At 36.8% G+C, this 16,761-nt stretch overlaps 2 protein-coding genes across 2 annotated transcripts; both read left to right on the forward strand.

Annotated features, from left to right (window-relative positions):
- Positions 1–1,823: 1,823 nt before the first annotated feature.
- On the forward strand, positions 1,824–9,034 carry asphd1 (aspartate beta-hydroxylase domain containing 1). Its single transcript, XM_084118165.1, has 7 exons — positions 1,824–2,005; positions 2,103–2,178; positions 2,945–3,387; positions 3,507–3,713; positions 4,833–5,040; positions 5,539–5,652; positions 8,315–9,034. The coding sequence occupies exons 3-7, from the start codon at positions 2,962–2,964 to the stop codon at positions 8,422–8,424; spliced, it is 1,065 nt and encodes a 354-aa protein (XP_083974291.1). The 5' UTR covers positions 1,824–2,005; positions 2,103–2,178; positions 2,945–2,961; the 3' UTR covers positions 8,425–9,034.
- Positions 9,035–11,088: 2,054 nt separating this feature from the next.
- Positions 11,089–16,761, forward strand: cabp5b (calcium binding protein 5b). The gene is made up of 8 exons (XM_084115783.1): positions 11,089–11,161; positions 11,524–11,678; positions 11,905–11,984; positions 12,426–12,456; positions 13,573–13,716; positions 13,926–14,035; positions 14,127–14,274; positions 15,975–16,761. The coding sequence occupies exons 3-8, from the start codon at positions 11,937–11,939 to the stop codon at positions 16,001–16,003; spliced, it is 510 nt and encodes a 169-aa protein (XP_083971909.1). The 5' UTR covers positions 11,089–11,161; positions 11,524–11,678; positions 11,905–11,936; the 3' UTR covers positions 16,004–16,761.

Genomic DNA, 16,761 nt, shown 5'->3' on the forward strand with positions numbered 1-16,761 from the left:
AAAATTGTGGAGATCATGTAGGAATACAACGCCTATCACTGTATACATATATAAGCTCCTTCAGTATTATCAGCAGCTATCGCATTTCTCAGGAGCTAATACCCTCCTCCATCCCCAGCTCCTCCTCTCGTCAGTCAGGATTTGCCATTCTGATTCCCCTTGAATCAGACTAAAATTCTCTAATTATGTTGTACATTAAAATGAATGAATGATATCTGCAATACATTCATGTTGGTTCTGTTCTGTTTACCCTAAGGGTGTTATTGTTGCTCTTATCCATTATAGGCTGCATGGATGCGCAGGGAGTTCTTGCCCAGAACAGAACCATATCCGCCAATCCAAACTGTATGCTAACTGTCAATCGTACTTGACAATAGTGGTCCTGACAGAAATAAGCTAATTTTTATTTTGATGGCTGCAACGCACTCCAAAAAAGTTGGGACAGAGGTTTACCACTGTGTCACATCACCTTTCCTTTTAATTACACTTTGTAATCGTTTGGGGATTGGGGATACTAATTGTTGCAGTTTTGCAAGTGGAATTTTTGCAGAATTTTTGATACAAGACATCTGCGTCTTATAGACCTTCATCATAGCACTGCTCTGAATAAGGTCTATATCTCCATATTTATTCTCGCTTGTTTCTCAATTTTTAGCTCTGCATATTTACAAGGTAATCCAGTAGTATTTTACAAGGTATTACAATTGACAATAGACAAATTATTAGTGGTCAGCTGGATGATAAGACTACTTTGTTTTTGAATGACGCATTTCAAATCCCTTTAGCTTTTATTGATTTATTTTCCCGAGCTTTGAGTATTCGAGTTTTATACAGAAATATAAAATTCTTAACCACTAATGAATGTGCTGTTGTTTTCAATGCCATTCCCTCTGGAGTGTTTCTATTTCTGTAAGGTAGCCTACTCCATTTCCATGGCCATGTACCTGCACTTAACTGACACAATCATTGGAAGCATATGCTTTTCTGTAGAGCAAATTAATAATAATAATAATAATAATAATAATAATTCAGAGCTATAACAATAACAATTCCTTGCATAATACCATATTGGAATAATAGGCTATACCATGGGGTCCTTGCCTCAAAAGTATCTGTTTACCAATAAAGTAAAATAAATAACATTTAAATTGATTCATAAGGTCAGATATTGCAATAAATAGCTCTTTTTGTCACTCGTCTGAGGAAAATGTTATGAGAATGTACACACACACACACATTTTTTACTGTGTACTTATTTGTAAATGACTCTTTAAGTTTTAAAGATGATTTCTTTGGGTTGTTTGAATATTTAAAAAAAAAAGGGAAATATTACATAATTTATGTTTTCTTCTAGCTAAATTTCACATATATAAACTAAGATTTACTGGCTCTAAACCTCTCTTTTCTTTATTCAAAGTTGATCTAGACTATATGGAAACTAAAGCTCTTAATCTTATAAAGCAACAATAAAGTCTTTGTCCTGGTCCTGGACCCCCACTGCACATTTTATGTCTCTCGAATCAAACACACCTGATTCAGCTGGATAGTAACGACTCCAAGGTCTCAGATGGGTTTCAGATAAGTGAAACAATGTGCTGTGTTTGGGGTGCTCCAGGATCAGGGTTGGGAACCACTGGTTTAGTGCCAGTGACCACGTGATGACATGAAATAATCACTGAACCGATTTTGGGTCCTGTTTAGTGTTCATCGAACACAGCTGTTCGAAATAACTGATTCGCCACTATTAATCGGACTCTCTAGTGTGGTGTTTGGTTGGTTTGAGGGTGTTTTTGTGTCCACCTCACTAGCGCCACACTGTGGTTGTACTGCAGTAGCGCAAGACGTAGACGGCGCTCTGCATAGGAGCTGTCCAGCGTATCGGTGCTGAAACTTACCCCGGTGGCTCTCGGCTAACAGCAAGAGGCTTGGTAGAATTTTAAAATACAGCTTAACAACCCAGCGACGAGTGACTGGTTGATTCCGATGCGTCAGTACATGGACAAAGGTAATAATAAAACATCTTCGGTCTGTTCCGTAAAGAAGGAGGAGTCGTTCTTCCATCCTTACGGAAGCATTGAATGCGGAATTTACTGTATTTTCAGGGCTGCAGATAAACAGAGGAAGGGACGTGGTGAGAACGAAGGGGGAAAGAGAGACTGAGTAAGACGTGGAGAAGTGGTAAGCGAACACACATACAGCACAGCTTATTTAAAGTGTCCGAATGGTAACTTGTAGCCTAACGTTCGGTAAAAATCGGTTCTTTCCGTCGTCACGCTCTCTCCGGATATCCGTGTGAAATGTTTCAGCAACGTGAGTTCTGAGAATGAAAGCGACCACACAAACTGACTGCAGCAGGAATCATTATGCAATAGACCTAGAGAGAAGCACTCTATATCTTCGAATGGATTCATATTAACACTTTACTATAAGGTCTCATTTGTTCACATTAGTTAATGCACTAACTAACATGAACTGAAATGAGCAATACATTTGTTACAATATTTATTAATCTTTTGTTAATAAAAATCCAGCTGTTCATTGTTTGTTCATGTTAGTTCACAGTGAATTAACTAATGTTAACAAATACAACATTTGAATTTTATAATGTATTAGTAAATGTTGTAATTACCATTTATTAAGATTAATACATGCTGTAGACGTATTGATAATTCTTAGTTCATGTTAACTAAAGAAGTTAATTAATGTAAACTAATGAAACCTTATTGTAAAGTGTTACCATGTTCATTACCTGTGGTCAGCTGAATAATTATTCATAAACATAACTCATAAACACAGAGGAAGGGAAATAAGTCAAAGTGTATTGATTTTACAGACTGAAGAAAGTCTCATCCACCAAGCACAAGTTCATGAATGTCATGTTGAATAACTTTATCCTTGCAGAATAAAAGTATTAGTTTCTTTCTTTCTTTCTTTCTTGGTGAAGCTCACTCTCTCAGCATTATGTCCTGGTCTCTGGACTTGGTCCCGCTTCCCCCATGTGCGTTGCTAGGTGGTCCTCCCCTCAGCGGGCTCCTTTGGACCGTCCTGCTCCTCTTCCTCTGGTACTGCTACCGCGTTGGTTCTGACCCACCATCCCACTCTGGAATGCTGAAAAGCAGCTCCAGCCGGTCCTCATTCTCTCGGTCATCCAGCCGTTCCCCGGTCAACCCCATACACTCTGTCCCTAAAGCATCTGCGGCCATCACTATGGAGGCGGTGGAGGATGAGGAGGGAACAGAGAGCTACCTGACCCCGGTGTTGAGCCATGCCCCGTTCCCTACCGACGCTTCAGCAGGAAGCAGGAAGTTGTATAGAGCACTACAGGAATATGCTAAGCGCTACAGTTGGGCCGGCATGGGGCGAATTCACAAGGGTCTGCGCAATCAGGTCAGAGATGGGAAAAGTAGGATAACTTGAGGTTTATCTACAATTTCTTGAATATTTGTGTTGTAGCTTAACATTTATGTCACTGTTTGTCCCTCAACTTCTTCCTTGCTGCTGTCTAGGCCAGGAACAATGATCGCCCATCTATTCAGAAGCCTCATCTTTTCTACCTCCCAGATGTTCCCAGCATACCTTTCTTTCCCAGGGATGCTCATCGTCATGACATTGAGGTTCTGGAGGCCAGTTATCCCAAAATCCTTGCAGAGTTTCAGGCAGTGTACCAGAGGGGTATTGATACAAAGCTAGGGTGGACCTACCCTGGACCAAAGGTGACTAAACGTATTAGTCTCAAGCAGCCATTTCAGGAATTTCAATGTGTCATGGTAACAAATGTAAAAGTCGCAGTGAAATCTGTTCATTTGATTTTTAAACGTCCGCACAAACTATACAATCACAGTTCATCAGAATTGTGCGGCTTTCACAACTGAATTGAGAATGCCTTTTTAAATTCCAGATAGATAGATAGATATAACAACAAACAGACAGATAGATAGATAGATAGATAGATAGATAGATAGATAGATAGATAGATAGATAAATAGATAGATAGATCGATAGATAGAGCAACAAAAACATATTTTTATTATCCTCCTTGGTCAAGTTAATGTCAAGTAAGTGTTCCATTTTGACATTCAAAGAAGAAAATAATAATTTCGTTCCATGGAAGACAATCAGTTTTCTTCTCTCTATTATTATTTTCTTCATTTGTTTATTCTTGTCAGTTTAGGCCTTTGGCAGGATAGCAGGCGATAGCTTGCTTATTTTTCTGCTTTAAAAAAAAAATATTTTTAATGAACCAGTTCACAAAACTGGTATGATCCATGCATAAATAAGATCTTAGTTTTGCAATCAACAGACATGGACGGATAGGCGGACTGACGGATGGACGGACTGACATGTAGATAGAAAGATGATATAGCAATGATAGCTTTGTGTGATCAACACATCAAAATTTGGGTTTTAATTCCCTGAAAATATCCTTCTTTGCTGCTGTGAAGTTTCTTCAAAGTATCTCACTTAGTGTTTCACAGAAGAAGAAAAATAACAGCAATTGGGTTTAAAAGAACATGAGGGAGCAAATTTACTTTTTTATTTTTAGGTAAACAAATCACTTGTGTTCTGCCTCACTGTGTTTCATCCAGCATGCTCATTCACCAAGACTCTTTCATTCTCTGGCTGTCCTTGTCAGCCTCTCTTAATATCCTCCAATCAATATCTGCACTGCACTGCTGTTAGGGATCGGTTTGCATTCAATTAATCATTCTCTCATAGTAATCAGGCTACAAAAATGCTGTGTCTGTTACAAAAGATTCCCAACATATATATAAAGAAGGAAAATGTGTCGTGTGCATATGCAGATATGATGAGCTCATGTATTCATCTCTCAGGGCCAGACTGTGTTCCCACTTTACACTGCTGGGGTGTGTGTGGTCAGTAACTGCCGTGCGTGTCCGTGTACATACCGAACCCTCCTCTCGCTCAGAACCTTCATCAGCAGTAACTCTCTGGGGTCCGCTGGCTTCTGGCTCCTGGGTCCAGGGGCCACACTGGGAGGGGCCTATGGCCCTACAAACACACGTCTGCGCTGCCATCTGGGTAAGTCACAACACGGTCACCGTGATTTTGCCAAGTAAGACATGTTCCTGGATCAACATATTTTGTTGATCCTGGATTAACATTCCTGCCCCAAAATTTAGTCCTAACCCTATCCCTACCCCTAAACCTAACCCTACCCAAACTTTTCCCTAAAATCTGAGGGAAATGATAGGTGAATAACACTGATGTTGAAGCACCTCACCCTGGTTTTAAGCCTAAACTTGACATAAACTGTAAACTTGTTCCTCAAATCTGATTGGTTGATTGGAAAGTTGTTCCAGGATCAACAAAGATGTTGATCCAGGAACATGTGGTACTTGGTGAAATCACACTAAATCACTGGGAAGAATTTTGTGGCTTGATCCTCTTCTGTGGACTGCCTATAAACAATTGGCTGATGATATATACGTGTGTGTGTGTGTGTGTGTGTGTGTGTGTGTGTGTGTGTGTGTGTGTAAAATGTATAATACACCAACATAATGTGGATGTCTCTGGCAGGTCTTCAGACGCCTGCTCAGTGTGAGCTGGTGGTGGGTGGGGAGCCTCAGTGTTGGTCAGAGGGACACTGCCTCCTTGTGGATGACTCCTTTCTGCATACCATCTCACATAATGGTCAGAAAACTACATTGTACAAACCTCATTAACCATAATATGCTAGCTAAAGGAGAGGAGCTGCAACAGATCTATAATCAGCTCGCCAAACTACAAAAATAAAGATAATAGACTTTCTGAAGACGAAGAATAGAGGAAAATCGGACTCCTCAGAGATTACTCTTTCATAGACCAGAAAACTAAATGGAGTTCTCGGTTATGCAAGAGTTATGCAAGTAATGCTGTGCATTTATGTTTCTGAGGTGGGACCAGTGGTAGTCCTGTGGTAGATCATGCCCTAGATGAAATCAGACATGACCAAAGGAAAAAAAAAAACAACTTTTTAAGTATGTTGCATTTGTGTAAAATGGGATTAGTTGAGTGTTACATAAGCAAAAATCTGAGAGGGCACATGGATAATTTTCAATGAGCATGATGCTTTTTCATTTGTGTTAGCTGGGTCTCAGATGTTTCTCTTAAAAAAGATTTGATTAAAATCAAGAAATAAAAACAACACAAATTTTTATTGACATACACTACCATTCAAATGTTTGAATTTTTTTTGAAGTTTTTACGCTCGCATTTCTTTTTCTTTTTTTATAAACAGTAATATTGTGAAATATTACAATTTAAAATAACTGTCATTTATTCCTGTGATGTTGAATTTTCAGCATCACTCCAGTCTTCAGTGTCACATGATCCTTCAGAAATCATTATAATATGCTGATTTTCTGATCAAGAAACATTTATTATTATTATCAATGTTGAAAACAGTTGTGCTGCTTTTGTAAAATTATAAATGTTTTTACTGTCACTTTTGATCAATATAATGCATTGCATCCATGCTAAATAAAAATATATAATTTAAAAATAAAAATAAATGTTTACTGACCCAAGCAGTTTGAACGGTAGTGTAGGTAAAGCAAAAATAATATGAATAGTTAGCTTACATAATTTAGTTACATGAGAAATGTCTGCATTCGTTTGAAGATTTTGAGACATTGTTGGGGGTAACGCATTACAAGTAACATGAGTTATGTAATCAGATTACTTTTTCAAGTAACTAGTAAAGTATTGCATTACTTTTAAATTTACAACAGAATATCTGAGTTATTTTTTCAAATAAGTATCGCAAGTTACTTTGCTTTACCATTTATTGACTGACAGCTCTTGTGTCCCCATGTTGAGAGAGAACGGGAGTAATGTGCAGAGGTGTTGTGTGCACTTTAAACATGATGGTTATTGTAGTTCTAGATTAAAAGTGAGTTTGCATTTACTCATCTCACTTGCACATAAAGTAAAAATGAATAAAAACAGTGAAATGCAAACTCAGAATATTACGCAAACCTGCATGTTTAATAACACAAATGTGACCCTGGACCACAAAACCAGTGTCACGAAACTGCTCAGAGACACGAAGTAGGAGATCCAAATGCAGCTTTATTGGCTGGGGCAATCCAGAGGCGTAATCCAAAGTACAGGCTAGGGTCATACACAGGCAGGTAGTCAAAACAAAGAAACAAACAAAACAAACAAACAGGCAGGGACCAGAGGCAAGAGAGTAATCCAGGGAACAGGGCAGGATATCAAGAACCAAGAAACACGAAAACTAGGAGAATGCTCAGAAATGCAGTGTGACACAAACAAGACTTCGCGGTGAGTGAATGAATGAACATGGTATAAATAGACAGACTAACAGGATGAGACACAGGTGAATGCAATCAGTGAATGAGGTACAGGTGAATGTGATCAGTGATAATGAGTCCGGGCAGTGAGTTATGGGAAATGTAGTTTGTGAGTGATAGTCTTATGTGGAGTGCCCTCTGGTGGCTCTCAAGGGCACCCCAGCTGGTGACCGTTACAACCAGTCACATGGGTCAATTTTTTTTAAATTGAGATTTATACATCATCCGAGTTAGTTATCCGAGTCAAATTGCTAGGATAGGACAATATTTGGCTGAGATACAACTATTTGAAAATCTGGAATCTGAGCGTGCAAAAAAATCGAAACATTGAGAAAATCTCCTTTAAAGTTGTCCATTTATGTTCGTGACTGTGCAGCATTCACTCACAAAAATAAATGTTTTATATATTTACGGTAGGAAATGTACAAAATATCTTCATGGAACATGATCTTTACTTACTATCATAATGATTTTTGGCATTAAAGAAAAATCAAACATTTTGACCCGTACAATGTATTATTGGCTATTGCCACAAATATACCCGTGCGACTTGTGACTGGTTTTGTGATCCAGGGTCACAAATATACTTTATGCATTTAATCTTTAAAAAGTAACAGTGATGAGTGCTGCATTTTACCCAAAGTTGAACATTCTTCAACTCTCGGCGACCTGTAAAAAACGGTGAACGCTCAGCGCTTCAGCGTGAAAAAAAAAACGCTCAGCGCCTCGTTACACTCATGCCGTTTTAAAAACGTGGCGCTCCCATTTAAAACGATTGAAAAAATACGCCAGCCGCGTGAAAAAACGCTTTGGTGGACACACGGCCAAAGCGTGTTGAACTTTCTTCTCCTGCGTACTATTCATTTATAAGAAATCCTGCAATATTCCATTAAAAAAAATAAGAATAACAATGTCAATGTTGATTTCATGGTGACTTTAAACTGTAAAAGATACTAGAAATCTCATATGTAAGCAACATTTTTCTGTTTGTCCTCTAGGGGGGCCTGAAGATGGTCCCAGAGTTATCTTCAGTGTGGACCTGTGGCATCCTAATGTGGCTGCGGCGGAGAGACAGGCTCTAGACTACATCTTTGCCCCTGAGCAGTAATTCCCAGGATGCACTGGTCAAACCCACTTCATGTCGTAGCAAAATGCAGAAAATGTTGTTTTAAAGTTCGCAAAACATATTTTGGTTAAGTTGAAAGTTCACACTGAGGATATTCATGATTAACTACCACATATTTAACATGTCTCTGTTCAACCGAAACCTTTTGAAATGTTTTAGTCAAAGCAGTTCAAGTCAGAACTGCAGAACTGTTGAGCCCTGAGCACACAGATACTGTGATGACATGCGAACAATTTTCAAACTTCATATCTACATTTGACTTGTGCCTGTCTTAATAATCCCGCGCTCCTGTTCTATCGTTTTTGTGCCTGATTTCTTATCCTGACCTCTCTGATGTATACTGTGATACAAGGTTCTCCGTAAATACTGTACACGCGAATCACAGCTATGCTATAAATCTTGTTTTATTTCATCAGATGCCAATTTATTTTCAGACCTGTGAAGCACACTGAAGACAGCATTCTGTATATGACCAGACTAATTGCATGCTTCGTGAATTTTGATCGTGTTGCCAACAATGCACTTGATGACTGTCCTGCAAATCAAGTATGTATTCATCCGAGTTCAAATAAAACATTTTGTTAAATTTAAACTCCCTAGTCGCTGATGACATTGGAGGGGGGGGTATCAGTTTACTTTCACCTTCACACACTCACGGCAGGACAGTTACACTCACTCAGCACCCAAACACACACCTGAGGTTGGAGGTCTCCTCTGTCAGCAATTTTATCTTCCTGCATTGAACCCTGTGAGAGTAGAGAAACAGAAAATAAAGAGGATAGAATATCACGAAGGGGTATAGGGGCCTGTGTACAATCAAAAATGCATGCGAGACAGGGCAAGATGACGAGACAGACAGGAAAATGTGTTTAGAAATAATGTGCGTGTGATGTAATGTGTGTTAGACGATCTGTTTAGCCATAATTCTGAATGTGGAACGAATTTTTTTTCTGTGTTGGATAAACCTTTTTCTTGTATTAAAAAGTGGTTCATATATTTCAACAGATGTTATAATCCCAACAGTTAATCTGACAATGTGCTTTAACACCGGACTCTGGACACACACAAAACAAGATTAAACAGCCATTATACTTTTCACACACACACACACACACACTGGTTTCCATGTTTTATGGGGACTCTCCATAGATGTAATGGTTTTTATACTGTACCAAATTCTATCCCCTTACACTAACCTTACCCCTAAACCTACCCATCACACAAAACTTTCTGCATTTTACATTTTCAAAAAAACTCATTCTGTATGATTTATAAACTGTTTTCCTTTTAGTGTGACTAAAGTAAAGTGACTAAGTGACAGTAAAGACATTTATAATGTTACAAAAGTTTTTGTTTCAAATAAATGCTGTTCTTTTGAACTTTTTTATTAATCAAAGAATCCTAAGAAAAATGTATCACAGTTTCTACAAACATTTTAAGCAGCACAACACTTTTTTTCTTCAATGTTTTCAACATTGATAATAATGAGAAATGTGTCTTGAGCAGCGAATCATCATATTATAATGATTTCTGAAGGATCATGTGACAATGATGATGATAATGAAAATTCTGCTTTGCATCACAGGAATCAATTACATTTAATATAATATTAAAGAAAACAGTTATTTTAAATTGTAATACTATTTCACAATATTACTGTTTGTACTATATTTCTGATCAAATAAATGTAGCCTAAGTGAGCAGAAGAGACCTTACTGACCCTAAAATTTTGAATGGTGTAATTATAATTACATTTAATATTTTCATCATTTACAGTAATCTTTCTATATTCATAATTTTATCAAAAATATATTTATACATCTATTTATAATGATTATACACAACCCCACCCCTAAATAAAATTTTTAGATTTTTTTTTTTTAAATCATTTTCCCCAATTAAGGATGTTTTCAGATGCCACACACACACACACACACACACACATTCTCTCTCTCACTCTCTATCTTTGTTTTTTATTGGCCTTGTTATTTTTTTCAACACACCCTTGCTCCAAAAGTGTTGATTTCGAAAGAGGTGTTTCTAGTGTCCTCTCTCACTCTTATCCATAAATTATTATTATTTTTCCTTTTAGTGAGTTTGATTCAACAGAAAACAGACTCTGACAAAAAAATTGATGTCAAAACATTGTGATCACAATTTTGCCATCAGTCTTCATAACGTGCGTTTTATCCTCATAGACATTTCTGTTTATCTTGTCTTCAAGCTGTTTCAGAGGCAGTTATAATGATGTCATTCTTATACTTTTATCCATCCTCTCAAAATATCTTTCCATCTGCTCCTTGTTGACATTTCTCATTCTGTCACACGAGCATTTGATTTTTTTTCTTCTATTCCACTATCCTAATCCTCTTTTCTTATGCCCCACTATCTCTCTCTGTCTGGTGAATGGTCTATTAAGCAGTAATCTTAGCATCCACACACTACAAGTGATGGTGGGGAGCGCAGAGAGCTCTGGGATTACTGGGCCACTCTTACGCAAACACATTTCAGGATGCAAGAAAATGCTTAGCATAAGCACTTTACGTAACAGCAAATCATATATGCATGCATTGAAATATACTGACACAACCGAACATGATGACGGTGTTGTACGTCAGTTAGCTCAGTCCTTATATAAAACTCATACACACATACAGATTTATGATACATTGGCATCTGAAGTACAAGCAGGACACTATTGCACTGAAGAGCATTAAAGGTAACCTTGTTTTGTGCTTTTGGAAAAATAAATGGAATTGGAATTAGTTTATTTTAATGCAGATTATTTTTTTAAATATTGGACATGCATGTAACATCCAGATTTAAAAAAAAAAAATCAGAGGAATAAACTATAAACAAAACAATCAAATTCATGTCAGTTATTTGCAGTCACTTTTGCCAGGTCCTGCTTAAGAAGCTGGGTTTGATCTCTTTGACTCTCTCTCTCTCTCTCTCTCTCTCTCTCTCTCTCTCTCTCTGACTCTCTCTCTCTCTCTCTCTCTCTCTCTCCCACTGTCACTTGCTCACTCATGCATTTATTCTTTGACTTGCTACCTCCCTCTGTATCGTTTAATCATTCAGGAGCTGCTGACTGACAGTGAGAAAGGTTTGTTCTTGCACTGAATCAAAGAACAGGAGGAAAAGAGAGTTGGCTGGCAGAAGCAACACAAAGCAGAACAAAACTAAAGAGGACGGACCTTCTTCCACTCCTTCCTGTGGACAGAGCAGCTGAACAGGTGAGGGAATGTTTGTTAGAAACTTCTGAACTGCATGTAGTGTCATTGACATGTAGTTACTATAGTAATAACTATAATTTATGCATAATTACATGCAACTAACCCTAAACCTAATCAAACTTGTGATGACAATTTGGTGTTATATTCAATAGTTGCAGAGTCAAAGTTATGTTTATTTTGTCACAATACAAATTACAGTATGTTCAATATCTGAACATTTTTAAAGACACTCAGAAGACACAGAAGAGGCTGTCAGATATGAGTCTGGGGCCGGCGTGCATTTTCCTAAGAGGATCTAAAAACACTGTAAGTCTCTTTTTCTTATCCTGTATTCTGGTACTGTAGTGATCCAGAGTATATTAAAAACAAAACAAAAAAGTTCTAGCAGTTGATTATACCTGAAGTTCCTCACTGCTGCACTATATGCACTAAGGATCTCACTGTTTGTTTACACACTAAACTTTTGCTGAGCTCATTCAGAACCAATCTTTTAATATCCATCTAGAGTTATAAATCTGAACTGGTCTGTCTAGCACAAGAATGATCTCTCTACTGCTTTTGGATATAAGAGATTAATGGGTGCTTGCAGGAGAGAGAATGAGTTCAAAATCTGTCCTAAGACATCAACAGATTGTTGCTTGCATAAAACTTGCATAAAAGTTGTGCTGAATCCAAAAATGTGGGTAATTGGGTAAATATGTAAAGTTGGTGCACATACAAGGAAGCCTAACTGTCGCTGTTTTACAGGAGCGTCCGCTCGCTGATGAGGAGATAGAAGGTAAGTGCAATTGTTTTTACTGCTTTTATTCTAAAATTAAACTTTACAAAAAAATGTACAATTTACTTAAACAAATTAAATGTAATTAAAACCGACATTTGAAAAAGATTTCACATTTACCTTTAACAGAGAGTCCCTGATTATTTCTTGAAAATGAATTGATTACACTGGTCTGTATTTTTTAGAAGTCCTTCAGAGATAAAATGTGCTATTTATGTATTTGTGATGTGCTGAATTCAAATATGTCAGTTAACTAATTGGCTAATGTTTCCAAGATATTTAAGTTTTTACATTTTACCTCTATGTTAAATATTGTGTAGATATTACCTGTCACCTGTCTTGTTTATGTAATAAGGGTTATATATCATATTAATATCATAGTTAAGCTAAAAAAGAAAGATTGGTGGTTGCGGTTTCTGGTTTAAATTGAGATCCTTTCCCTTTATAACTCACTTATTTTCCGCCATTCCCAAGTCAAGGTTCGCATACCGACCCAATAGCATATCCCATAATGACCCATAATTAGTAAAGTTTGACTATTTATTTCAGATGCATTTTGGCTGTAAACCAGTATTATTTATTTTATTAAACGGTTTTATTTTCTAATGTTTACCTCCACATTTCTGGTTCATTTATATAACTATACATTAATCTTACAGAATAAGATAGATGCAAACCAGCTGTGAAGTGCCAGATGCCAATGTAATTCAGTGAAGTCAATGAGTCTGAGAGTACTACTGAAACTGCTTCTATTTTATAATCTTTTCTAATTTAATATAATATTTGTTGATACAAACTATATTTTCATCAATTAAGTGAAAAGTTGAACTGAAAAAGCTACATGAATTTCAGAAGTCTTAGTATTGGGTTTGTCCTCTCGCTTTAATGACAGAAGCACTTTAAGCTTCAAGTCAAATGATCAATGTCACAAATTTACTTATTTTGATTAGTAACTTTTCTTAGCTTACACTTTTTCAAAATCCTAAAACTTTTTGTATATTTCTATTGGGTCTAAATGAAATAATAATAATAAATCCCAGATTTTTTAATGTATTGAAAGAGTTGGTCGCGTACCCAGAACTCTCTGTCAATTAAATCGTCTTGTGTGTATTGCAGAGCTGCGCGAGGCGTTCGCAGAGTTTGATAAGGATAAGGATGGTCTGATCAGCTGTAAAGATCTGGGCAACCTGATGAGGACGATGGGCTACATGCCCACTGAGATGGAACTGATTGAACTTAGCCAGAACATCAACATGAACCGTGAGACATCTGTCCTCTTCCCATCTCTGTTTCACACATGTGCTAGCAGCTGTTTTGTGATTTGATGCGCGTCAATGTGTTTTGTACTGATGTCTGCTCATCACTCTGGCTGAAACACTGTATGTTCCATCTATTTATTTATCATGTGTTGAACTGTTGATCACATAGATCTCTGCTAATCTTTATCCTCTATCTGCCTCTGTTTTCAGTTGGAGGAAGTGTAGATTTTCAGGATTTTGTTGACCTCATGGCCCCAAAGCTACTGGCAGAAACGTCTGGAATGATCGGACTGAAAGAGTTGAAAGATGCATTTAGAGAGGTAAAGAATGTATCTTTTTCCTTTTCCATTTCCCAAACATATTTCCAACAAAAAGCATAAATGAGTGTAATCTTTTTATATTTTTGTGTAGTTTGATATAGACGGTGACGGCTCTATCACCAAGGAAGAACTGAAGCATGCAATACTAAAGCTGCTAGGTGAAACCACAAACACTAGGGAAATAGAAGCCGTGGTCCGAGAAGTAGACAACAATGGAGACGGGAATGTTGATTTTGAAGGTAAAATAGATTCATATTTCAACATAATGTAGACAGCCAAAAGCCTATTAGCACAGTTGTTCTTCTTGGCAATACAATATTCAAAGCTATTTCCTCTGGTATTTCTGCTGTAATTATGACAATGCTGCTTGTTTTCAAAGTTTTTAATAACAGAAACTGTGAGTGTTAATATCAGTGGTGGACAAAGTAATAAAGTATAATACTCCAGTAAATAAAAATACAAAAATACTAGTTTTTAATGTAGGCTACTTACGTATTAAAACTAAAAAGTAGCCTACTGGATATGTTTATTTATTTTCCAATTTTATGTAGGCTAGTCTACATTCTGCTCAAAATACATGTGGGTGTTTGTGACAAACTTCATAGGGAAAAAATGTGTTAACATTTAAGGACTAACTACATTCTAGTTTTGTATTCACTCATTTGAAACTGCTATGGCAGCGGGAAAGAAGCATTTTTCGTTATTTTAAAGTTGTTTACCTAAACGTACGGTGGCCACCATATAAACGGCCTACTCAGACGGTAAAAAAAGAAAAGAAAAAATTTGGACATGTCTTCATTCAGGTAGCCTATTTCATACGATGGGCTTAAACAGGTTGCCCTTTTACAGCAAATTTAGTTCAGACCTTTCATTTACAGTAATAATCAATCCTAAAATTGGGCATTACCTTAAGTTTCGCGCCATCAGTAGCGCGTGCACTCAAGCTCCGAGGATCTCCCGCGCTGGCTCAGTGAACCGTTACTGGAGACTCGCTCTGAACGGATCGACTCGAGAACAGATGGTCGAATTCACCAATGAATCGTTCAGTGCGATTTGCAAACAGATTAACTAAAACACTGCTATCACGTCTCGAGGAGGTGACGATTTCTTAAGTTCAAAATTCACGTGTTTTTATGAAATGTAGTGGAGTAAAAAGTAGGCTACGATAGGCATGTGCTTTTGAATAGTGAAGTAAAATTTCCAAAAATAAGTCTATAAAGTACAGGTAGGCTTCTTGAAAAATGTTGCCTAGCCTACTTTACAGAAGTTACAATAGCCTACTTCGTTAGCCAACTGTTCTGGTTTAGTAAAGAACCACTGCATTGTAGGATGATCTTCACACTCTGTTCTAGTTTAGCACTGCCACACAGGCTGATTTACACACAGATATAGCAGAACCTTTTCACGTGCTGAAATGCATGCAAATGGATCTATAAACACCATAACGCTAGACTGACCTTAGTAATTACTGAAGCGTTGAGAACCTTTTTTAATGTATAAACATCGGAGCAGCTGAGGTGTTTCAGTAATTAAACTAATAAGACTGTAAGTGTGATCAAATGTGAGGTCAAGAACAGGCTTGTGCTGAACCCTGATACTTTAAAATTAGCTTCACATTAAGTGCACGATTAACTAAAATGTACAAATGTTTCCATAACCATTTTATATGGTAATTTTTTTGCCAGGTATCTCTTGGAAAAGAGATTTTTATCTCATTAAACTGGTAAAATAATTAAAAGTTCTATAATATAGCCTAATATAATACATTATGGATAAGAATATGTAAATACAAAATAGATAAGAATAAATCTAAAATGCAAATCTGATAGTTATACGGACTGGATACTGAGAAATAATCTCACTTTATATCAGCCTTTGCTCCAGTTAAAACTAATGCTTTTCTTTTTTTCTTCTTTTTTTTTTTATCTCTCTCCTTTAGAGTTTGTCAAAATGATGTCTAAAATTTGAGAATGCACCTGAGACGTCAAAGAAGGCCTGAGAAAATCATTCCAGAGACGGAAACATCTGCATCAGTCAGACCGTCAATAAAGTCAACGGCTACAATACTATTTATATTGGAACTGTTTTATACCACTTTGTTTGTGTATTTATATCTTACTCCACTTTGTTTTGTTTTACTTGACCTCAAACACTGAATCCTCTATAAAGTCTGTAAATGATAATAATGTCATATATCAGTATTATGCAACAATATTTCAGCGCATGTCTGACATATATGTTCGGAATAGGATTGTATTTTTCATTGGACACACATACTTGAACTTTTGGCATAAAACCAAGTTAAAAACTCTCTCGGACTGTAATTACTTTTGCATTAGTGTGTATGTCCTGATTTTGAATTTTGCATTAGTGTGTATGTCCTGATATTGTTGTAATTTGATCATAGGCTTTAGTTAAGCTCATCACTGAAAATGACAAATGTCATCAGTGAACTGGAACACAGTCTATCCGCTCCCTAATTCTGTATTGCATCAATGTGTGTCTGTAATTATTTACTCATATACGTTTTAAACAGAAAGAGCATCACATGAGAAAATATTATGATAGAAATCTGCCATAATCAGCCTGTAATTTCCTGATACAAATTCAATCAACATTTACATGAATTAATTTAGCGGCCACAATCAAGCAATTTACAAATACAAGTAACAGAAACAAATGTTATTAATAAAAAAATAGGCACTGTAAGGATGAAAATCAACAAA

Source organism: Abramis brama (genome assembly GCF_963993115.1).
Source record: "Abramis brama genome assembly, chromosome: 1".
NCBI classification, from domain to species: Eukaryota; Metazoa; Chordata; class Actinopteri; order Cypriniformes; family Leuciscidae; genus Abramis; species Abramis brama.

What these genes read in the sequence shown, in the direction of transcription:
- asphd1 (XM_084118165.1), top strand. Translation starts at nt 2,962, where the DNA reads ATGTCCTGGTCTCTGGACTTGGTCCCGCTTCCCCCATGTGCGTTGCTA. An exon ending in ACAAGGGTCTGCGCAATCAG is followed by an intron (nt 3,388 to 3,506) that starts GTCAGAGATGGG and finishes GCTGCTGTCTAG; the next exon opens with GCCAGGAACAATGATCGCCC. An exon ending in GGACCTACCCTGGACCAAAG is followed by an intron (nt 3,714 to 4,832) that starts GTGACTAAACGT and finishes TTCATCTCTCAG; the next exon opens with GGCCAGACTGTGTTCCCACT.
- cabp5b (XM_084115783.1), top strand. Translation starts at nt 11,937, where the DNA reads ATGAGTCTGGGGCCGGCGTGCATTTTCCTAAGAGGATCTAAAAACACT. An exon ending in CGCTGATGAGGAGATAGAAG is followed by an intron (nt 12,457 to 13,572) that starts GTAAGTGCAATT and finishes TGTGTATTGCAG; the next exon opens with AGCTGCGCGAGGCGTTCGCA. An exon ending in TGAAAGATGCATTTAGAGAG is followed by an intron (nt 14,036 to 14,126) that starts GTAAAGAATGTA and finishes ATTTTTGTGTAG; the next exon opens with TTTGATATAGACGGTGACGG.